Raw genomic sequence first — 23937 nt, 5'->3', positions numbered from 1 at the left:
GCTCAGTTGGTTAAGTGTCTGACTTTGGCTCAGGTCATGATCTCCCAGTCTGTGAGTTCAAGCTCCGCATCGGGCTCTGTGCTGACAGCTTGAAGCCTGGAGCCTCCTTCAGATTCTGTGTCTCCCTCTGTCTTTGCCCTTCCCCCACTCACTGTCTGTCTCAAAAGTAAATAAACATTAAAAAAAAATTTTTTTAATAAAAACCTAATATTAGTAATGTCATTGGCTAGTTATATGTTCTTGGTCAAACCATTAATCTGCCTGCTTCAGTCTGTGTTCTAAAGTCCTTTCTCACAAAGCTCAAATGAGATTAATATGTACAAAATGATTTCCATATATAGTGTGCTTTCAGGATTTTAATATAAACTATTCTGTAACTAGAGGCGAGTGAGGTGAGTAAGCATTGTTGGATTGAGTACCTTCATTGACATTAGATTCAGGAATAATTGCCTTCAGGGAGTAGTGAGGGCTCATTTAATTTGCCTTGCCTGCAGAAACCCACTGCTACCTGTCCTCTGCCTCTGTCACTCCTTGCCAAAGAAAGAAGAGTAATCCTAACTGTGTTTTTTATTAGTTATAAAGATACTGATTTTTAAAACAGGAGGATGCAGTTCCTAAATATTTGGGAATTTGGGTGTTTTCCCTAACAACATTGATTTCGTCTTATCAGATACAAAGATGAAAGTGATTATGCCTTACGTTACATGGAGAGTAGTTGGAAAGAGCAGCAGAAGGAAGAAGCAAAGAGGTAAGCACAAAACTGAACACATTTGTGCAGAAATGTCCTAATCGTTCCTTTCTGTTTGCTGCTTCAGTTACACCATTGGGAGCAGAGGTTTGGGGCCCCTCGCTTCTGAATTCCCATCCTGGTTACTTGCTGTGGGACTTTAGACAAATTCCTTAGCCTTTCTAAATCTGTCTTCTTGGGGCACCTGGGTGGCTCAGTCAGTTAAATATCCGACTCTTGATTTCAGCTCAGGTCATAGTCTCACGGTTCATGGGTTCAAGGCCTGCGTGAAGCTCTGTGCTGGCATTGTGGAGCCTGCCTGGGATTCTCTCTCTCCTCTTTCTCTGCCTCTCCCTCCCCTGCTCTCTCTCTCTCAAAAATAAACTTAAAAAAATTTTTTTTTTCAATCTGTCTTCTCATGGGTAAGATGAGAATTTACTCTTTTTACCCATTGAGGTATCACATTAAGTATACAAGTTGCTTAGTGCGGTGCCTCACCTATATAGGCACACAGTCAGTGCTGGAGGCCTCCTCTGATCCCATTGTAACAAGTTCCTTGTTTTTCTTTCCCCATCTTTAATTCCCTTTCTACATCAAACACATCTCAGTCTTGCTGACCTGTACCACTGCTGGCCATAGGGACCTGATGAGGAATGTGAAATTCTTTCTGTCTAATTCCTATTTGGCTACCTGATAATAAAATTCATGATAAGTTCTTAGGGTAGGGTAACAAGAGATTGCTTTGTTTATAGTGTTAACTTGGTAAGATAATTCCCCTCAGTCTCAACCCAGAATATTAAACCTCTTCCCTCTTACCTTCCCTTCATGTAACTACATAAAATACCCAACTAAAGTGATGCGAAGGGATAAGAATAGAATGTTATTTATTGAATAAATTTTCTTTTATTTCTAAAAGCCATTGTGATAAACAATTTATATTTTATTACTTTAATGGGAATGTTAAGGTATTTTATGTTGAGGTTTTATGTGAGGTCTCTTTTCTGCTAGAAGTTGAATCAGTGGCCGAGGCTCCTAGTAAAAAATATTCCTGCTAGTTTGTTTTCAGTGGTAAAGCCTTGAGGCGTTTTTAATGCCTCAGCACATTCCATATGAGCTCCCAGTTGAAATTTCATTCTTAATTTTTAAAGAGGGTGGTAATGTCACGTATATTGACAAGTGCTTTTTTTTCTTTTTGTGTGTGTGACAGTTTAAGACTAGGTATGCAGGAGGACTTAGAGGAAATGAGACGTGAAGAAGAAGAAATGAAGCGTCGAAAGGCTAAGAAGCTGAAGAAGCGTTAGCTGCTGCTTTTATTATTTTTGTGAAATTCTGGAGACACTCTGCTGCCAGGAGGTCCTGCCTTCAGAATGAAGAAGCCCCTTTATGATTTTAATTTATACTTGGGTACTCAAGGAGAAGGAATGCATACTGTTATTTGCAGGCTGTCATTGGAGCATAAAGTATTTTCAGATACTTTCCAGGGTTAAACCTAATGCAGATGATAGAATGCCCAGTGAGCGTGCTTATGAAGTTAACTGTTCACAGGTGCCCGCCTTGATCCTGATGAGCTATGCACTCTAACGGGGGCCGCTCACTGTCAGCCAATCTTACATTGTTCCTTTGCTATTTTGAAAAGGAAAAAAAAAAAAAAAAAAAGGATTGCCTCTTCATGTTCTGCTGATGTGTGAGTAGAGCACTGCCCAGCTCCCAATCAAACTTTGTCTTTTAATGAGGAACCTGGCCCTTCCATGAATGTTGCCAGCAATAAAGTGACCTGTCCTAATGTATATGTTTGGATTGAGAACTTGAAAATGTAGAGTAGGCTCTATAATTATCGTATGGATGTCATCTCTGTGACTTTGAAGTAAAAAGTAGAATAAATTATATCGTATTTTACATTATTCATGGATTGGATGCCGAGCATTCTTATTCACTAATCTAGGTGGTAAGGCAATTAACAATTTTTTTTTTCCAGTTAAAATACAAGTGATGCCATTTAGTTTAAAAATAATCTGTTTCCAGGTTTTCCTTTCAAATTTACTGTTACGTTGGCTTTAGCGTAAAATAGACAAGGTCACTGTGCTGATTGATTTTTATCTAAGAAAAGTCATTTTTATACTGAAGAAAAATGCTTATTTTATTCAAACATTAGATTTGGAAGAGTAATAGTTTAAAAAATAAGGAAGTGACATGTGAGACTCCCCTCCTCCCTCTCTATAAAGATATTTTGGAAAAAGGTGCCCCTGTACCTCTTGATGTTAACGACTGCATTTTATCTTAAATTCTTTAGCAATTAATGCCAAAAGCCAAAAACTAAATTCATGTGTATTGAGAGCACCACCTTCTCTTTTTGCCCATATTGCACTTTTATTTCAAACTATGCACTGTGAAGAGATTTTTTTCCCAGGTAGAAAAGGACGTTCCCTGCTACTGGTGCTTTACCGGGCTGTGGAACTTTCTTCATTCTCACTTTTTTCCAAGTCCTATTTTTACACTTGAGATCTCTTAAGCCTCAAACCCAGGCAATTCCAATCAGGCTGACCTAGGTTCGGGCTGGAGAGAAGCCAAGTCTCAAGGAAAAGTCAGCAACAGAAAATGAGATATGACGACGCTAGAGAGCCTTTGTCCTTAATTCTAAATATGGAGGGTTGGGGACAGCGGGACATAAGCTTGAAGAACAGTTCCAAAAGTTGTTTTGGTGTATTCCTTTTTATCCATAAAGCTTTCTTTATTCTCCAAGTTTGGGTGGTATACATTACTGTTGTTACCTCCCTTAATGGGACAACCATTTGACCTAGTCCCTTAAGACTCTGACTCATTTCGAATTGAGTTTCACATTTCGAAAGTGCAAGCATTCAACTTTGAAGCTGGATCCTCTGAAAGAGGTCTTCATCACCAGGAGTAACACTCTAATGATCTACATAGAATTGTCACACTGGCAGAAAATCCTGTTGACTGCCTCTCACCCATCTCAAAATATCTTCAGTGAAATTGATTTAAGGGTAGTGTGGTGTTCCACGTAATAAAACAGGTTTGGAACATTATTTCCTTTGCTGTCACTTTTGTGCTTCCTCCCGCCCCACCCCTACAAAAGTTGTTTTCTGGGCTATATTTTTTCAGCATTTAGACTCTTTGAAAATCTATTACAATCAAGTGCTTATCATAGCTGAAAGATTTCTGGTGGCTTAACGTTTACTAGCACTTTACTCGACGTGCAGTTATTTGTACAGAAAGGCACCACTGTGCTAGATAAAAGTTCTAGAACTTCATAGGAAGAGTCAGGTCGTGTCCTTAGGCATCTACCACTTTTGAGTGCATTTCTTCTACAGATGTTGATTATATTATTCCTCGGCATCAACATTATAAAAGGGCACTTCTGTAGCTCATTTAAAAAGAAAGTCCTGAGAAAGTCTTTTAATCTTGGCCTTGTTTCCAAATCCTGTCTTCCGTTTTGTTCTGCAATTCCTGACGGCTCTTACAAAAAGCTCACAAACCTTTGAAGAAACTGGAATAAGCTGTTATTTTATAAAGGTTTACAAATTAAGTGCTTGGTTTTTAATGTATCCTCTACTGTTTTGATTTTCAGATTTTATGAATTCACTATCTGAAGATGTGCCTTTTATTGGGTAATGTTAATTCACGAATGTAGTAATGTTATTTCACGATTGTAATGTTACATGATCATGGGTGTGGCATTCTCTAACAGATGATGTGAAAAGAAAGTAGTTTTCATAAAACTCATATGGCTCTGATTGCACAGTCCCACTTGCTTTTGATATTGCTATGTCAAAGCAAGGGGCACTCTTCTTTTAAGGCTACTTTCAAAAACTTGTCTTTGTATTTTCTCTAAACTATAAATGCAATTACGTCCATTTGGAGGCCAGGGTACCACATGTCACAGACAGCCTTACATGTGTGCCATGAGAAGGTTCAAAGACTGTTAACAAAAAAGAAAGTCTATGGGAACTCGAAATATCATTTTTTTAATGTTACCCCAAGATTTTCTCCAAGAAATTACTGTTTTGTATTTTGTAACTTAAAAGCAGCTATTAGTACATTTCTGAGATATAGCAGGAGACCAAAACATGTTTGGAAAGAGAATAAATATATGAAGAGAAACTGGTTGGTTTATTTTCAATGTGCTGAATATATTAGACTACTATTTATTTTGTGAGTGGATGTGATAAAATAAATATTCAGGTGTTTAGTGTATGATTAAGAGTGGGATATAGATTTCTTTGAAGTTATTAAATCCATCATGTCTTTTACATAATGGACAAATCAAGTTTTAAAAAAAAAAAAAAAACATTTACATAGTTTAGCTTGTTTTCTGGTGCTGTTGACCTGCAAGAGAATCTACTTTTGCATATACAGGTGAAAGTTTTGCAATTTATGTATAAAAGAAATTGTAGGCATTAAAAATATTTTATTGATATTTTCACTGGTTTGCATTTATTTACCAAAACTCAGATATTCCTTCTTTCATCACCCTGAACATTTTTCCAGCTAGAAACCTCAGTAGACTGACTCATCAGACTTGACATGGGGTGTGCTTCCTTACACACACACACACACACACACACTCTCACAGACACATACACACACACACCTGTTCATTCCCTCTGACGTATTGACCTCTGCTCAACCCCTACAACTGACCCATCTCCCCGCACCCCACCAGCTTAAGAGAGCTACTCTGAAGGCCGGAGAACTGTTTGCAGGTATATTCAGGGAACCAGAGGGAAGAAGAACTGGGTGTATAGTTCCTCTTGTCAAGAAAACGAGCACAGGTTCTGATCCCCTGTAATAAAAGAGCTTGAAACAACTGACAAGATGAGTCCTTTGGGATATTCAAGAGGCAAGTTGGTATAGCCATGGAGCCAGAAAATGTAGGCACTTAGCTCAATGGGATGTGTTGAGTCTAAGTCATATAAGAAGCCTTATAAGAGATAGTATCCTGGTTTTAGGATTCCAGTGTTGCTAATGGATTTTGAATTCACTTTTCTTTCCATAAAAAAAAAAGGCAATTCATTCAGTGCAAAGGGCCACTTAAAAATAGTTTAGCAAATGTGTGCTAAATAGTCCTCAACAAAATGTTATGTACATAATCAAAAAGATCTACTTTGGTGGTAAGGATGCACTTCTGAATGATGGAACTATCAGTCATCGCCAAGTAGCCACAGAATGGGAAAAATTCCATACAGTTTATTTTAGAAGTGCTTGTTCTTGTTGGGTTCTTCCCCCTCCCCCCCCCCCCAACCCCGTTAAGGTCAGAAAATTCCAAACCACCCCTAGAGAGGGCTTATGAGGAATATCCTAGGGCTGAAACACCTAGATTAATTGCATGGGTCTTAAGTTTCCATACTTGGTCTCAAACTCAAACTGCATCATATTGAGGACTGAGCACTTAGCTTTTGTTTCTATGCATGCTGCCCTGTATTAGCAGTGGTCACTGCTAAAAGAATCATCAGGTACCTTCTTGGCTATTCAAATGAAGGGGGCACTTGAGCCAAGAGATAGCCAAGATCTTGGATATTCCAGTCTCTTGTTTGGCTCTTTTCCTTGGCACATAAAAGCATGCCAAGGAGAAGGCCTGGATCTTGATCTTGACTCCAACCCAGAGCTGTGCAGCTGGTAAGATACTTGAGTCTCTCAACTTCATTTGTAACATTTTGTTCAATGAGGCTAGTGCCCAGCTCAGAAGCTTATAAGAAATAATGTTTAATTTAGTATCTAGCACCTCATATTAAAATGACATCCCTTCCCCCACACAGTGTAAGCCTTCGGTTCTTGATAACAGCTGTGAAAAGGCCACAGAAGGTTGTTGGTAACAGCTGAGAAAAGGCCACAGAAGGTTGTTGATAACAGCTGTGAAAAGGCCACAGAGGAGTATCTCCAAAAGATAAGCTTAAAGTTGCTGCAATCTCTAGCCTTTTCTGAACGTTTTTTGACCCTGGACCCTGGATGCAGGAGGAAGACTACACCCGGGAACTAGGTCAAAGGAGCTTTAGAGAATTTCTATCCCTAAGGATTCAGAATAGGGGGCAAGTTGAACTAGGTATTTTAGTCTTAATGTCAGTCTTAGAGACTGAAACAGAGGCACCCAATCACGTTCGTCTAACCCAACTACCCTCCCCCATCTCCCTGTTTTGAGCTAACAGAATATCAGCTCTTCATCTTAAAAAGTACGGTAACTTTTTGCATAAAATGTGACAAAATAATGTGCAATTACTTTATGCGAAACCAACAACAGGAACTCTACAGCAGGCCAGGTGAGCTTCAGAGCTGCATGACTTCACCAGGATCATCTTTGCTTACTTCCACCGGGGTCTGGGGGGACAAAAGTATGTCAGGTGGGCCTTCTCTAGTGTTTGCCAGAGTGTGCGGCTGAGGTAATTGCCTTCCTTGCCAAAGACAGGCAGACGTGGTTCTGTCCAATTCTGTCTCTTAATGTCTCTGACCTCAACTGCCAGAGGGGCTTAGCCATGTGGGAGGGGACAAGAGGCAGAGAAAGGACACATATCCAAGGTCTAACAGGAAGAGAGAAGATTTCTAGCACCAGAACCATTTGATAGACCACCCTTTACTTGATGAAGAAGAGTTAAGGGTGGGTTGCTGGTCTGGGCTGATTTAAGAAATGGGACTGAAGACCCCAGCACTCAAAATGGCCCCTGAGCACAAGACTAGGTCACCCATGTCAGACAGCATTGCCTGAGTCTTTGCCTCTCTACCTCCAGGTTATATAAAACTGAGAAATGTAAGAGTAAAGACTCTTAGGAAAATATGTATAAAAGAAAGACGTGAAAGAGGGAACTCTCGGCGAGCAACAATAGAGGCAGGTAAGCTACCACCACTTTCTTAATCAAGAAAAGACGATTTGTTTCTAAAGTTGGATTTTGATGCTCAGCTCATGGATCTGGGGGAATAAATTTCAAAGGAGGAATAGAGAACAAAGTTGAAAGCACACTTACCCCTCCTGGGGGATACTTATATCCTTTCCACATGGTTCCTGCAATGAGAAGCAACCATAAAACAACAATCATTGTGGGGCTTCTTGCTCACTGGTGGGATGTGCTGGGGAAAACAGGTGGTTCTGAAAGGTGTGGCGCTCTATTCCTTGAGTCCTGGGAGCTGGGCTGTCTTCATTCCAGACCGGATGGCAGATCGCCCAGCATGATAGCTCCTGGCTGAGGGGCTTCGTGGTCTAGTGTGAACTGAAATGGCTGGCCATGGCCATTTTAGGGGGCAGAGCTCAGACACCAATTGTGACATCAGCTCCTGTCACCTTGGAGGGACCCGTCAGAGTGAGTAACTATGGGACAACTGGCCAGGGTGCCTGGTGCGTTGGGGCCAAAGAACCCTTAAAAGAAGGGCCCTGTTCTCTGGTGACTCTACACGGTCAGGATCTAGCTGGCATCAGAACTTTATTGACTCATCACCTGTCAAAATATTAACTGTTGCTTTCATGCAATCAGATGCAAAAAGCAGTGCCATGCAAACAAAACAAAACAGAAAATACCCTGGATTAATTGGGAGGATTGGCTAGGTATGCTACGAGCAATTACTTTATAGACTATCGTTAGGCTATTCGCAAAAAACCAAACAAATGAACATCTCACATTTCGCGAAATGTCACAATTAAACCCTCATCGTGTAGGGTTCCCTTCCCTGGAAAGGGAAGAGAGGGCATTAGGCTGTCCTGCTCATTTCAAAGCTGGAGAACCCGAGGCACAGAACATTTCCAGTGGCTTGGTCAGGATCAGGGTGGCAGTGCCTCAGCTAAGCAAGTGCCCAGGGCCTCCGTCTACGTCCCCACCCCAACAATGATCTGACCGAGCTGGGTCAACACTTGCATGGAAATTCTGGGGCCGATGGAAAAAAACAAACAAACAAACCCTCATGCCCTGCTCTCAGCGTACCTGGGGTTAGGACTTGATACCACTGCTTTCCAGAGTAGCTTCCCAGAAAATCTGCTCCTGTTATCAGTTCATTACTAAGACTCTCAGAGTAAAGTTTCTTTAACAGTGGGAACACCTTTGAAAAACCAGATCTGAGTGAAAGGGAGTGGGAGGGAAGAAAGCCAGGAGACGGTTGTGAAAAGGATACTGCTATTCCTGTCTCCTAAAGGCAGGCTGGTCTAGTGGAACGAGTGCAAGAGCCTGTTAAGTGCAGAGAACTATGCTCGCACCCCAGCTTCTCAAAGGAGTTGATTTGTATGGCCTTGGGTAAATAGTTGAGGTTACTGTCACCACTAAATCTTTGTGGACCCGTTCATTATTTTGCTTAGTTGTTAAGTTGGCATTTAGTAAATGCTTTGCATCAAATGCTTTACATGAATTCCCAGATGCAGGCCTCACAAAAACAGATACAGAGATATCTCCGTTATACAGGTGAAGAAACTGAGGTTTAGAGGGATTAAACTTTCCCAAGGTCACGTAGCTAGTGAGTTGCAAAGTTAGAACTTGAACCTGTCTTGGGATCTGCCAAAAGGGGCGCTAAAAACGCTGGTCCGACTTATTACAGAGTTTGTGAGAAAATAAGTTAATAGACAGGAATAGTCTTTGGAAAGAATACCAGTAAGATGTGCTTAACAAATCTTTGAGCCTTGGCCTGCTGTCCAAAGCAGTGCTCACTGAATTCTCTTTCCCCACCACATATCTCAACCCACTTCCCTTTCTACAGTTTATTGTTTCCCAGGGGAATATAAACTTCCTACTGAGATTTCAAGGGGTTGCCATGTTCTCTGGAAAGGGAGGAATTGAGTCCAGCAGACCTGACCACTCACTCATAGTTGTGGTTCTTCATCCAAAGCCAGGCTCCTCAGTCGTGTCTTGCTCTCCTGAACAGGCCACTTCTCTTTCCACTTCAGAGTTGGAGGCTGAGTCAGAAAGAAATTTAAAGGCAGAAGCGGTTCTACTTGTTGGCCTAGCAGGTAATTGCCTCTGTCTGTGACTGTGACTGTTGGAGGTCCCACCAATGCCCACCTTCCCTTTCTAGCCGGCGACCATTCATCTACTTTGCCTGAAATCCACTTTCTCCAGCAGACCCCTTATAAATTTAAAATAAGTAATGTTATGTACCCAAGGGGTGGGTGGAACTTAAAGATAATCCCAGTGAGTTGAGAAGTAGCCTGGGAAGCCAACTTTGTTCCCACTGCACCCTGACCTCTAATTAGTGATGAGGCCTCAACTGTCTTTCCCATTTGGTCAGAAACCCTGGCTGGGAGGTGGAGTCAGAGCCAGGACTGACTACTACCAGGGATTCACAGGCAGGGTCATTACTTACCGTGAACTCTGGAAATGTGCCCATGTAACATGCAAGTCCAACAAAAAGCATCCAGCCAAGCACAATCATGATAACAAGTAAAACAATGTCTAAGACACAATTGCACAGTAAAAGACTATTCACCAAGATCTTGGCAAGGGAGTGCGCTCATGAAACCCTCAGTTGGTAGAGGTCTTGCATGGCAGTTCCAGTCCTTGGCTCCAAAGGATCCGCAACGCCCTAATGGAGAAGATGAAGTCTAGTAGGGCATTGTGACATCATTAGTCACATGGCCCAGACTCATAACATGTCAGAGATATTGCCCCCAGACCAGTGGTTGAGTAGCGAACTAAACTTTTTGTATGTATTCCCTCACAGCAACAACAGGAAGTAGGTATTATTAACAAGTCCATTTTACTAATCAGAAGACTGAAGTGTAGAGAGCCTAAGTGACTGGCCTAGGTCACACAGCCGATGCTCCATGTGAAAGCCAGGACTCAGGGCCCAGCTATCTGTTAGGAAGCTGGGCTCCTTAGACTACAGACAGGGATTCGGCAGGGTGTGTTCCTAGGTCTATGACAGCTGTGAAGGGAATAAACTGAATTCTAGGGAAGTGAGACATCTCTTCTTTCTGTCCCTGCAAAGCCCTCATCATCTCAAGGGCTCTGTCACCAGCATTTTATACCATTCTTCAGTACCTTTGGTCAATAACTCTCTGCTGGTTCTCTTCTCTTGGCCTTCAAGAAGCCGCAAGTATCCTTGTCCTTCCCTCACAAAAACTTGCAACCGATGCTGTGGTTCCTTCCTAACCTGTTTTTTTAATTTCCCTTTATGACCAAACTTTTTTTTTTTTTTTAATTTTTTTTTCAACGTTTTTTATTTATTTTTGGGACAGAGAGAGACAGAGCATGAACCGGGGAGGGGCAGAGAGAGAGGGAGACACAGAATCGGAAACAGGCTCCAGGCTCCGAGCCATCAGCCCAGAGCCTGACGCGGGGCTCGAACTCACGGACCGCGAGATCATGACCTGGCTGAAGTCGGACGCTCAACCGACTGCGCCACCCAGGCGCCCCTATGACCAAACTTTTTAAACAATGGCCCACACTCAGAGCCTTTCTTCCCAATCTCCAACTTTCCTCCATATATCACATTATGACTTCTGGCCCCCTCACCACTACTTAGATGCTCTCAGCAGTTACAAAAGATCTTTTTGTCCCAGTCTAATGACCTCACCTTCATCCCTTTGACCTCCCTGTACTGTCACAATGGACCCTTCTCTCCACCAGAATTCTTCCTACAGACACACCTCTCTATTTATTATTTTGATATCCTCTTTATTCTCAATACTTTTTTTAAATATGAAAATAACAGGTGCTCATTGTAAAACATGGAACCACCCAAAAGACATAGAAGAAAAATTTAACAACCTCCCCATTTTCCCCCCTCAATTCCCATCCCCATCATGTAACCAAGCCTGGTGTGTACCCTTCTGGCAAAGAATCTTCCATCAGCTTGCAAACATCAGTACACACGTAGAGGGATATAGAGGGGTTTTGTTCAGCGTTGCTTTATCAAAGGTGATCAAACTACCTATGCTACCGCGCAACTTGCTTTTCTCCTGTTCACAATAATACATCATGGACAGGCTCTTGAGTCAATGGATAAAAACAAAAAAAAAAAAATCTAAACACATCCTTTTTTTTTTTAAATAATAAGCTTTATTGAGGTATAAATCACATATGATAACATGCATTCCTTTCTAGTGTGTAGTTGATGAGTTTTGAAAAATGTGTCAATCTTGTAACTACCACCACAATCAAGAGAGAAAAAATTTCAATCATCTCCACAAGCTCCCTGTACCCCTTTGCGATCAGTCTCCTTCCCCTGACCTCCCTGCCCCCTGGAAACCACTGATCTGCTTTTGCATTTTCCAGAACTTCATGTAAAGAGAATTATAAGCTCATTCACTGGCTTCTTTCACTGAACATAATGCTCTGGAGCTTCATCCATGTTGTACAGTAGTTTGTCCTGTTTTACTGAATGAACGTATGTTCCATTACCTGGACATAGCAATTCATCAATTTACCTGTCAAAGAATATTTGGGTTGCCTCCAGTTTGGGGTTATTATGCATAGAGATGTTATAAATACTTGCGAAGTTTTTTCTGGGCGAACATATGCGTCCCTAGGGTAAATACTCAGGAGGGGTATTTGAATCACATGGTAAGTGCCTGTTAAAAAGCCTTTATCACCAGTTGTCAGCAATTTCACTTTGATGTGACTATGTAATTTTCCGCAAGTTTCTTCTGTCTGGGGCTCGATGAGCTTCTTGGAACTGTGGGTTTAATGGTCTTCATCAAATTGGAAAAATATTCGGCTAACACTTCTTCAAATACTTTTTCTGCCTCCCTTTCTCCATGACCTCCCGTACACGTCTAGGAGACCAGTAACACGTCTAGGAGACCAGTAACACGTCTAGGAGACCAGTAACCAGGACAAACATGTCCCACGGCTTGCTGCTACTCTGTTCATTTTTGAGTCTTTGTTTCTCCTTGTGTTTCATTTTGGATAGTTTCCACTGCTGTCTTTTTCAAGTTCACTCGTTTTTCCCCTATAGTGTCTTAATCTTCTGTGAATCCCATATGATGCATTGTTCACCTGGGGTTGTAATTTTCATCTCCTCAAGTTCAATGTGTGTCTTTTTAAAAGTTCTTTCGTTGGGGCACCCGGGTGCCTCAGTCGGTTGAGCATCCAGCTTCGGCTCAGGTCATGATCTTGCGGTTCGTGGGTTTGAGCCCCACGTTGGGCTCTGTGTTGACAGCTCAGCCTGGAGCCTGCTTCAGATTCTGTGCGTGTGTGTCCCTCTCTCTGCCTCTCTCCCTCTCGTGCTCTGCCTCTGTCTCTCAAAAATAAACAAATGTTAAAAAAAAATTTTTAATAAAATAAAAGTTCTTCCATTTTTCTCCACATCATGCTCACATTTCCCTTTGCATCCTTGAGCATTTTTATAAGATTGATAATAAACATTTTAGGGACTCCATGTGCACATCTATCATCTCTGTCATTTCTGGGGTTGTTTCGATGGTTGGTTTTTCTCCTTTCGTTATGGATGATACTTTCCTGCTTCTTTGAATGCCTGGCGACTTTTGGTTGCATGTTCAACATGGTGAATTTCACAGGGCTATGTGCTGGACTTCGTTATATTCCTTTCAGTAGTGTGGGACTTTCTTCTGGGATGCTTGGGATCAGTTTGATTCTTCTGGGGCTTGTTTTAAGCTTCGTTATGGTGGACAAAAGGCAGCTTTTGCTCTGGAGGTAATTATCCCCACGAATGAGCTAATTCTACCCTCCCCTCTAATGCCCTCTACCGCCCCTCTAATGCCCACTGAGCGTTCTCTGATGCTGTGGAATTTTCCACAACTCCTAGCACCTTTGGGAGCTCCCAGAAGTGCTTGGCCTGCTGTTTCTGGGCCGTTCTTATCCTGCCTCATGGAGTTTGAGCCCATCTACGCACCAACTCAGCCAAAGACTCACAAGGACCCCTACGGAGATCTCCAGAGTTCTCTCTCTGTGGAACTCCTTCTCAGGACTCCATCCTGCAAATTCCTGGCACTCTGGCCTCCTGTGTACCCTGCTGTCTTTCTTTACAACTCAGCAAGACTAGTCTCGGTTCAGGTGACCCCACCATGCCGCAGTCTGAAAACTGCTTCCAGGCAGTAGGCGGGGGCAATTTTAAGGCCCATCTCCTTTATTTCTTGTCTTTCAAAGTTCACATGCTGCTGCTTCTTATGCAAGATCTGAAGACAATTGTTTCATAGGTTTTGTGCAGTTTTCTACTTGTTTGTGGAGAGAAGGCAACTCCCTTAGCAGTTGGTCCTTTCTAGGCTGAGGCAGAAATCTAACTTATCCTTTTTTAATTCTTACCTAATACTCCACACTTACTTCCTCTTTCTCCTAACGATGAATAGATCGGTCAAGAGACAGAAACTACACAGCAATTTCCACAGAGAAAGCTTAATAGAATTATTAACTAAGGAAAAGGTAGAAAGCTCCCCATAATACAGAAATAGTGTATCTAAGGAGCAGCCACCACGTCTAGGGCTGAGGCAAAGCACCCAAGAAAGAAACAAACTTGGAAGAGTCCCTCACCTCCAGGGCGGAGATCCAAAACTTGTTGAATATGTGGTGGCCAGGACTAACTGGGTGGTGGAGACATCCAGTCAACTGCAGGCCAGACCTAACAATTAGAGAACGACCCTAGATGCTGATGGAATTTGCCGGGAGTCTCCAGAGGGGGTTCTGGGAGGTTTGCGGATCCCTGCTGAGAATCTAGCCTCTGGCTCTGCCAGGAGAATACACCAGGAAGCCACCCTGTGGGGTGCTGGTGGTGGACCTCAATGGCAAACTGTTTTAGTGGCAGGGGTACCACTGAAACTCAACGGAAAACAGCCCACAGAGAGGCCACTGAAACTCAACAGGGGTGAGCACCACTGGGTACCCCCCATGTGCCGCTGGCAGCCACACAGCACAAGAACAAAAGCACGCTGGAACCAGGAAGAGAAGTTTCTTCCTCCTACAGTATCTCCCCAAGGCCCTCTATTGATAAAACTTAGCATCACGCCCACGAGCAAGGAACAAATATTTACAAGGTCCAGCTCCACTAGAGAAGAGCAAGCAGTGAATGGTGAACTTGGAGCTGAAGGGTGATAAATTCATAACTGACACAATGTACATCTAGGTTTTCTCCAATTTTTTTACCACCGTAAACAATGCTGTGATTGCCAAACAAAACTCCTTTGACAGTTTCTTTTGAGCGCTGCGGTTTTTTTTTACTTGTTAACCAGTAAGGCAGCAAGAAGATAACAAAAAGGGTGTTCCAGGTCAGATAGGGTATGAAAACAGAGAGGATATATAAAATCCTTACAAGAAAGGAACTAGTTTAGGAAAGAAATATGACAACTTCTTTTCTTAAGGTCATGAAAACAGGGCCATAAAAAGATGGAAGATGTCTGTGGAAGGATCGCCCAAGATGCAACATTACGCTGTAGGTCAAAGAACAACAAAAACTCCATGCATCTAAGTAAAGGATACTGGCTTTTGATGCACCCGTTTTACAAATTTTTCATGAGGTCCAAGTTGCCTATTTTTTTCTTTTGTTGCCTCTGCCTTTGGTGTCAATAGCCAAGAAATCACTGCCAAATCCCAAGTCATTAAGTTTTTTTCCCTATGTTTTCTTCTAAGAGTTTCGTTGTTTTAGGTGTTACACTTAGGTCTTTGATCCATTTTGAGTTCATTTTTGTATACGGTGTGAGATAAGGGTCCAATTCATTCTTTTTTTTTTTTTTTAAGGTTTGTTTACTTTGAGAGAAAGAGAGAGAATCCCAAGCAAGTTCCATGCTCAGCACAGAGCCTAATGCAGGGCTCAATCTCATGACTGTGAGATCATGACCTGAGCCGAAATCAAGACTTGGACACGTAACTGACTGAGTCCCTCAGGTGCCCCAAATAAGGGTCCAATTCATTCTTGTACATGGTTATCCAGTTTTCCCAGCACCATTTGTTGAAAAGACTGTCCTTTCCCCCATTGAACGGTCTTGGCACTCTTGTCAAAAATCATTTGACCACATAGGCACGGATTTTTTTTCTAGGCTGTTTATTCTATTCCATTAGTGAGGTACTTAGAGAAGTCAAAATCACAGAGACAGAAAATAGAATGGTCTTTCCAGGGGCTGAGGGGAGGGAAGAATACGAAGATATTATTTAATGGATATGGAGTTTCAGTTCTAGAAGATAAAAAGTATTATGGACATGTACAGGAGTCATGGCCGGGCAACATTATGAATGTATTTAATACCATTGAACTGTATACTTTAAAATGGTTAAGATAGTAAATCAACCGTTATGTGTATGTATCACAATTTTAAAAAGGGGGGAAACTGAAGTAAATGATAAGGATACATGTGTCTGGTATTTGGAATACCAGTTCATCCCTGAACAGTATGTCTGATAGGACTAATAACTATGAAAGCAAAGGATTATAAATAGAGATCTGAAGCAGAGCACCAAGAAAAAAAAAATCTAATTTTAAACAAGCCATTCTTGTGATTTTTCTCAAGCTGCAAACAAAGATGCAGAATATACACTTTTCCCATTTCTTAGTTTGGGGGTCTTTTTTACCCTTTTAATATAATTAACATTTTTGTACGTGCATCTTGTGTACTTTTTTCCCCCTAAGACAAATTTCCAAACGTCAAGTTATAGAGTCAAAGGTAGGTCACATTGCTTTGCCCAAAGTTTGTGGCAAATTATGCTCCCACCAACTACATTTTCTTAAACTAGTGTCCAGGGATGGGCTTCAGTGCATCCATGAACATTCCTGAAATTGAGCACAAAATGGATCGCTTATGTTGGCATTCACATTTTTCTGGGACAAGTCTGTATCTTTCAACAGATTTTTTTTTAAGGCTGCAACTCAAATAAGGCTGAGAACTAGTTCACTATAACACCTTCTCCCTATGGCTGTGGTCACCCTATACTTTCATTCATTCAGCAAACTTACCAAACATTAGAAGACTGAAGGTATGCATACGTTCAGGCATACCAGGCACTGGGAATACAGAGATAAGTGAGATTTGACAGCTATCTGCCAGGATCTTACAGTCTTTGGGGATAGGAAGCCGGGAGGAGACAGAATTAGTTGGGTATGATAAAATATCCCAGGCAGGCATTAAGGCACAAAGCAAGGAAGATACAATGTGCTTGGGGAAAAGTTGAGTTTCAGCCTGGTTAGGTCACAGGACCTAACAGTGACAATTTCTGGGTGTGTGTGTGGGGGGGTCCTATCAGAAGTCAGCCAATGTTTGCACTACCCAATCTTCCTCTTATGACTGAGTACCAATAGGTACAGAATTCTAGCTCGCTAGAGATTACTAATCACAAAATTTCATCACAGTTTTACACACAGAGAAGCAGCAAAATGCACAGATTAGGGACATGATCTCTGACACCACCTTCTGCAATAATTTCACCTGAGTCTTGGTTTCCCTGACTGTAAAATGGAGCCAATTATACCATATATCCTCTCTTTTAAGGGGCATTCTTTTTCACATTTTAGCTCTTTTCAAATAGGTATAAGTGTTAAAATGGGTATTTATATTTAATTTTGTAATCTTTTCTCTCCTAAAACATTGTCAATACATCTCTTACTCAACAGGATCTCAGAAACAGGGAAATAGGTAACACAACACTAAACCTCAGTTTCCTCACTGGTAGAAATGAGATGATTCTATCTAGGTCATAGAGCTTTGTGAAGATTGACTTTGATAAAGCACAGAAAACTCTTAGCGATGTACCTTCCACACAGGAAATGATGGCTTCACACACACACACACACACACACACACACACACACACACACACACACACTGGCATAAAGTGCTCACAGTGTCTATAAGTCATTCATAGTGACTAAACCAGAAGAGAATTAGCTGTTTGGATGGAAGGTGTCTTCCATAAAAGGTTCCTTTATAAAAAGAAGAACGTTGCTCAAAACTCACTTCTAATCCTTGATTAATGGATTTCTGACAAGATCTGTTAGATCCGAGAGGCCCTGGAAGCCCTATTGTTTCCGAGGTTTGTTAGATCTGCCCGAACTGCTCTTACAGGCCTCTTATCTTTCCATCTTCTTACCTTTTTCTCACCTCCTATGGTCTCCTGGCTTCCTCTCTTGCCCCACATACGGTCTCTTCACAATGCAGCAGTCAGACTTATTCTTTTAAAACTTAGATCACATCACTTCTCTGTTCAAAATCCTCCTTTTTCTCTCAGGGTAAGAGCCTAAGAAAGAAAAAACTAACCCCTGACATCTGGGAACTGGTCTGACTCATCTAGGAAAGCTCTCAGTGTTAACTAGAAGCTGACCTGGCACTCACAGCTACGTTGTTATTCTCCTGATGGATGAAACAATCTCACAGAACACAAACATCGGAGAGGGTCACTCAGACCATGATAAAATGAGACAAAATAAGACCACTTCATAATTCTGTCTAAGCAGAGACAAATCAAGGTCATTGTGCGGCCCATGTAATACCAAACATCCTCTTCTGTCTGCTAGTGAGTAACTGCTACTTCTTTACCAATTACTGCTTTAGCCTTGCTCCAATTTGCCCATCTTATATTTACGGAGATATCCAATCACAGAATTGTCTCTGCTTTGATAGCACCCAATCCAAAGTGAAGGGTCACTTCATTAAACCCTCTCCCAAGTCACCGGAAGCCCCAATCCTACGATAGGTCCCTCTAACACAGCCTTACTGAACAGTCCCGATGGTTTTCCACAGCATCTGCGCCCTCACTGCAAGGAATAATCAGCCCAACCTGTTTAAGTGTGGGTGTGTTCGATGGGCTCTGGCTGGAGGGCAGTGACAAGACAGAGTCACAAATGTCTACAAAGGCACCAAAGTGGTTCTCAGACTTCACCATGCATTAGAATCACCCAGGTTTGTCAAAAATAATTGCTTGAATCCCCCTTCCCCCTAGAGTTTCTGATTCTCTAAGTCTGGGGATGGGGTCTTAGAATCTTTCTAGCAAGTTCCAGGTGATGCTGAGGCTGAGTCTGGGGGCCACACTGTAAGAATCACTTCCCTAAACCATCTGTGGCTTCCCCCTTATTTCTCTGACTTAGCCTACTACCGTTTCCTCACCTCTTACTTCATTCTACTCCAGCCACACTGGCCCCCTTGCTGTTTTGAACTGAAGCCTGTCTTAGGACCTTGCTTTGAACTGAATGCCCTCTAATATAGAACACCTACTCTCTCACCTCTCAAGGAGACTACTCTGATCTCCTTACCCTGCCTTTCCCCACACTTGATTACCTTGCAGCATACAATCTAATTTACTTATTATATGTAGTTTTGCTCTCCTCTTAATAAAAGAATGACAGCCTTAGGACAGGTGATATTTTTGTCTATTTTATTCACTGCTGTATCCTAGGACCCAGAAAAATATCTAGCAAGTTGTCAATGCTGAGCAAAAGTTTGGTGAATGAATAAATACACTGCCCAGACTCTACTTTATTCTCCTAATTGAGTCCCAGCATTCCAGCCTTTGGCTCTTCCTGTAAATACAGTCACCCTCCTGCTTACACACCCTTCTGACAGTTTCAGTACCTATCTTCTGAGACTTTTTAAGCTCAGTGGCTCAAGACAGGGATAATGCAGGAAAGTAATTCACAAACCAAGGACACCAGACAAAGCCAACAAATTGCATCTCTTCGCCCTCTCTCTGTATACACCCCCTCTCTTGTTCTCAAACTCTTTCTGACCTAGCTTTTTCCTCTCTCTCTCCCACCAACAGTTATGGCGCCCCACCTTAAAAAAAAAAAAAAAAAAAAAAAAAAAAAAAAAGGCAACTCCTCCCCGCATGCTGCACCAACCTTCACATCTTCCAGTTTTTCGACAAGGCTCCTCCTGACTCCATTTTCCCTTTCTAGCTCCCCGAAATTTTGCTTTTGAAGTTCCGTTACCTCCTCCTTCCTAAATCTAACTACAATTTTTGGTCTTGATCTTTCTCAATACTCTGCTGAATTTAACACACCCTTCTAGAAACTCCTCCAAAACAGCGCGAGTTGCTTCTACCTCCTTTACTGCTTCTCCTCGGGTCTTTCCTATTCCTCTCCTTACAGATGTCCCCAAGTTTCCTTCCAGCAAGCTGGGTTGTGACCCCCTGGGCGCTAACGCCTTTCCGACGGCGCTCCGGGTCCACGCTGGGGCGCTGGTTCGACTCCCGGGGCGGAGCGGCCGCTGAGCCTGGGCGTTGGACGCGGGCGGACTTTCGAGCCTGGGAAGGGGCGTGGCCTTGGACAGCTCTGGGAGGCTTGGACCTCGGCGGCCTCCGTCCGGGAACCGGCACGGAAGGAGATCCACGGGCTGGGTCGCGCAACCTGGGTCCGGGACGTGGATGGAGATGGAGTTCGACTGCGAGAGTCTCAGGCGGCTCCTGGGCAAGGTGCAGGCAGCCCGCCGGACCGGGTCTCAGGGTCCGGGGTGTCGGGGCTGAGCTATCTCCTCGTGGGGGTTCCCAGACTAGTCGCGGCGATTGGAGCGGAGGCGGGCTGGCCAGAAGCCGGCTCTGGGGAGTGGTCCCTGGGAGGCCGCGGGCTTCTCCCTCGGGAGCCCTACATCCCTCGGGTCGGGGCTGTGGCTCCGCCCACGACTCCGAAACCCCTGCCCTCCACGCGGTGTGAGTTCTCACGCCACCAGCGTTTCGGCGACTTAGCTCCCAGCACTCGCCTGTGCCTTTAACCACGCCTTTCTCTATGTTGAAATGGCCTGCCCCCCTCCCTTTTTTTTTTTTTTGCTTTGCATTCTTCCCTTCTGAGACTCAGCTCAGATGTCACTCCCTGCAAGATGGAATGACGCCCTTCGCTCCGCTTGCTTTCAGAAGTATGGATTATCACATTGTGGAATAATTACTTATTTACAATTATTTATTTACTCATGCGGTGAACTCTGACGGCAGAGAGGGTGCTGTTGCCCTTCCCTAGCACTGTGCCTGGCCGGAGGAGGGGCTTCTAAATAACTGTGCACTGAATGAAAGACTTGAGTAGATACAGGAATGGAGACAGGGCTTGAAGGCCCAGCAGAGATCCTCTTAATGTTTGAAGGGTTGAGCGGGAGGCCTGACCCAGAAGTCTAACCTACGTTTCTAGGGCATGACTAGCTCCAGTTTCCAGGTTAGTCCAGGCTCTTGGTCCAGTTTCTTTGGCTTCCCACCAGTGTATATTCTGAGGCAACCCCCTTTTCACCAGTTTCTTTCTTTCTTCTTTTTTTTTTTTATATAAGTTGTTGTCAAATTGGCTTCCATACAACACCCTGTGCTCTTCCCAACAAGTGCCCTCCTCCTCCTCAATGCCCATCACCCACCCACTTTCCCCTCTCCCCTGCCCCTCCATAAACGCTTAGTTTGTTCTCTGTATTTAAGGGTCTCTTATGGTTTGCCTCCCTCCCTCTCTGTAACTATTTTTTCCCCTTGCCTTCACCCACAGTCTTCTGTTAAGTTTCTCAAGATCCACATTTGAGTAAAAACACATGATATCTTTCTCTGACTTATTTCACTTAGCATAATACCCCTTCAGTTCCATCCACATTGCTGCAAATGGCAAGATTTCATTCTTTCTCGTATCCAGCTTTCTGGTTAAGTGATTCTTAATTCTTCCTTAAAACTTCCCCGTGCAGAAACCATACATGTATGCCATTTTGTTGGATTTGACTTAGTTGGGGCAGTTTGTACATCTGTGCGGGGTTGTGAAGCCTCATGAGTAGAAATGTTTATTTAATTGACTTGAATGATTTTATCTACTGTGACAGGTGCAGATGTATCATCTTGTAGGAAGAGAAGTATCATCATGCTTACGATTACACCCTTTGTGTCTCCTCCTCAGAGAACCACTCTCTCAAGTTTTTTAAGGAGGGGAGCATGATGTATTTATTGTTCAGTGGGAAGAACTGTTAAAGTTGAGAGTAGAAAAAGAACTTCATAATTTTTCCCTCATTAGATTAAGATAATTTAGATGATTTGGGGGATGCACTTGCCTCAGCCACACTGCTGGTGGTTAAATGGTTATTTAACCATTTTGAAGAACAATTGGGTCTTGTTAATTTGATTATGTGGGTTTTGTATCCCCTCTACCTCTAGGTGGCTCCCATAGAGAATTCATAGTGTATGAAGCAACAGATACCTGCATAATTATTCATAACTACAGAAACAACCCAAACGTACATTAACAGAAGGAAGGATAATTTGTTGTATATCCACACAATGGAAAACACTACTATGTGGCAATGAAAATGACTGAGCTACAACATGGCAACAATACAAATGAATCTTAGAGACATGATGTTGAGTGAAAAAAAATTGGAGGGTATATGCAAAATTATGTTTTGATGAAGCCAACAAAATTAAAAACTAAACAATAAATATGAATACTAAATAATGTGTTGTTTAGGGATGCACGCACATGCATGATAAAACCAGAGGACAAAAGCAGAGGAAAGTGAATATACAATTCAGGGGAGGCAGTTGAGTGGTTGAGAGGAGTACTCAGACAGATGTAATGGTGTTGGAGAGGTCTGTGCTGTCCAGTATGGTATCCAGGAGCCACAAGTGGCTATTTGTCAAAACTAGCTAAAATTAAAAATTGAGTTTCTCAGTCACACCAGCCACATTTTGTCAGTTAGCCACATGTGGCTGGTGGCTACTCTATTAGACCTGTCACACATAGATCTTTTCCATCATAGCAGAAAGTTTTGTTAGGTGTTACTATTCTAAATCACATGTGAGTGAGTTGGGGCATGCTGTTCATTCTTCACAATTAGTGTATATGTTTGTGTATGTGTGTATTTATATATATATATATATATACACATATATACACATACACACATGTGTATATATCCTTTAATTTGTTTTAGATATTAAGTTTAGAAAGATTATCTGGTTCCCTAATTCGTATTTCCCACATCCCTCGTTGGGTTACCTTGGACAGGTAACTTAACCTAGATTTGCTCTGCTCACTCGTAGAACAGGAAGTTGAACTTGATCTGTAAGATACCTTCCTGTTAACAATTTTTTTTTCATGTTTTTGTTTTTAATTTTGGGAGAGAGAGCTAACAGGAGGAGCAGAGAGAAAGGGAGAAAGAGAATCACAAGCAGGCTCCACACTGTCAATGCAGAGCCAGACGTGGGGCTCAAACCCGTGAAGCATGAGACCATGACCTGAGCTGAAATAGAGTTGGAGGCTTAACCAACTGAGCCACCCAGGCGCGTCCTGTTAACATTTTTTTAATGACATGATGCCACGAAATATTCCTCAATGTGTCCTACATTTGAACATAGGTCATATAAGAATACGCTTACGTACTTTTCATAAATATAAGTGTACGAAATAAAAATACTGTAGTATAGTAGATAAAGCTAAAATTTTCGTAACTTCTCAATTTTCTCAGTGTTACTGACTTTTATGACAGTATAATTATTTTAGCTTTCGAATCTCACAGGCCAATTTTCCTCTTTAGTGGCATGCCTCCACCCTTTAAGCACATGGGATTGTCTGAGGCACATTTCCTTAGAGAATGTTAGGCAGACTTCCCTTCGGTGTTAATAGGAACAGTAATGGAATGTGTGTCTTAATATTATAATAAGAAGATATTCTGTTTCATATATAGTGAAAATGATGTGAAGAAAAAATTTTAGGACAAACAAAATAGATCTGTCTTTTTAGGTGTCAAAAAGGCAAATCAGGGGCAACTGGGTGGCTCAGTCGGTTAAGTGTCCAACTTCAGCTCAGGTCACGAACCCCCTCGGTTTTGTGAGTTCGAGCCCCGTGTCAGGCGGGCTCTGTGCTGACAGCTCAGAGCCTGGAGCCTGCTTTAGATTCTGTGTCTCTCTCTCTGTTCCTCTTTCTCTCTCTCTCTCTCTCTCTCTCTCTCTCAAAAATAAACATTAAAAAAATTTTTTTTAGGGCAAATCACATATTTGACTATACTAGTGACATTTGGGTATTCAGTCCCTAAGGAAGAGTGTTTTTGCCCTCTTTTGACACACTTTTATAACAGTTTTGCAATTAAATCAATTATGGTGTGTATGCCATTAATAATTACATTCTCATGGGACATTAAAGATCTAGAAAACAGCTTATAATTTTAAGTAGGAAACAAAACAAAATTGTTTTCATTCATAATGAATATTTCAGCTGACAGCAGTGCAGCCTTCTGTACATTGGTGGGATGATTTCATTCACTTTTGTTTATGCTGAGTCAGGGACCCTGAATCTGGAACTCATTTCACCCTGTTGTAATTAATACTGATCACTTCTTAGTTTTGTTTTTTTTTTTAATTTTTTTTAATGTTTATTTATTTTTGAGAGACAGAGGGAGACAGAGCACAAGT

At 42.2% G+C, this 23937-nt stretch overlaps 2 protein-coding genes and 1 long non-coding RNA gene across 19 annotated transcripts in view; 2 read left to right on the top strand and 1 right to left on the bottom strand.

Annotated features, from left to right (window-relative positions):
• SPTY2D1 (SPT2 chromatin protein domain containing 1) overlaps positions 1–5016 on the top strand; it is a 21474-nt gene extending 16458 nt beyond the window's left edge. For all 3 annotated transcript variants that reach the window (XM_023239638.2, XM_023239636.2, XM_023239635.2), the window contains 2 exons: positions 671–748; positions 1935–5016. In XM_023239638.2, the coding sequence (XP_023095406.2) occupies positions 671–748; positions 1935–2028 (172 nt within the window). In that variant the 3' untranslated portion in view covers positions 2029–5016. The remainder of the gene's footprint in view (positions 1–670; positions 749–1934) is intronic.
• Positions 2352–23937, bottom strand: LOC109492042. Of its 10 annotated transcripts, none has more exons than XR_006586434.1 (7): positions 19424–19560; positions 17680–17826; positions 10013–10231; positions 9513–9605; positions 7699–7736; positions 6960–7057; positions 2352–5731 (listed from the first exon to the last, which is right to left on the bottom strand). It is a non-coding gene; the product is annotated as an uncharacterized LOC109492042 (long non-coding RNA). The 10 variants fall into 10 exon arrangements; XR_006586431.1 differs by lacking the exon at positions 2352–5731 and adding an exon at positions 23927–23937 and having other exon boundaries at positions 6946–7057; positions 19424–19818; XR_002145755.3 differs by lacking the exons at positions 2352–5731; positions 19424–19560 and adding an exon at positions 19626–19764 and having other exon boundaries at positions 6946–7057.
• Positions 19862–23937, top strand: part of UEVLD (UEV and lactate/malate dehyrogenase domains) — a 51756-nt gene continuing 47680 nt past the window's right edge. For 4 of the 6 annotated variants that reach the window (XM_019812159.3, XM_003993044.5, XM_019812158.3 and 1 more), the window contains exon 1: positions 19862–19995. In XM_019812159.3, the coding sequence (XP_019667718.3) occupies positions 19948–19995 (48 nt within the window). In that variant the 5' untranslated portion in view covers positions 19862–19947. Of the gene's footprint in view, positions 19996–20278; positions 20433–20477; positions 20723–23937 lie in introns of those variants that run through there. The other 2 variants (XM_019812156.3, XM_045039050.1) reach the window with 2 other exon arrangements.

This window comes from Felis catus, chromosome D1, assembly GCF_018350175.1.
Source record: "Felis catus isolate Fca126 chromosome D1, F.catus_Fca126_mat1.0, whole genome shotgun sequence".
Taxonomy (NCBI): domain Eukaryota; kingdom Metazoa; phylum Chordata; class Mammalia; order Carnivora; family Felidae; genus Felis; species Felis catus.
Note: the sequence above shows the minus strand (reverse complement) of the source record. Positions and strands in the feature narration are given on the sequence as shown.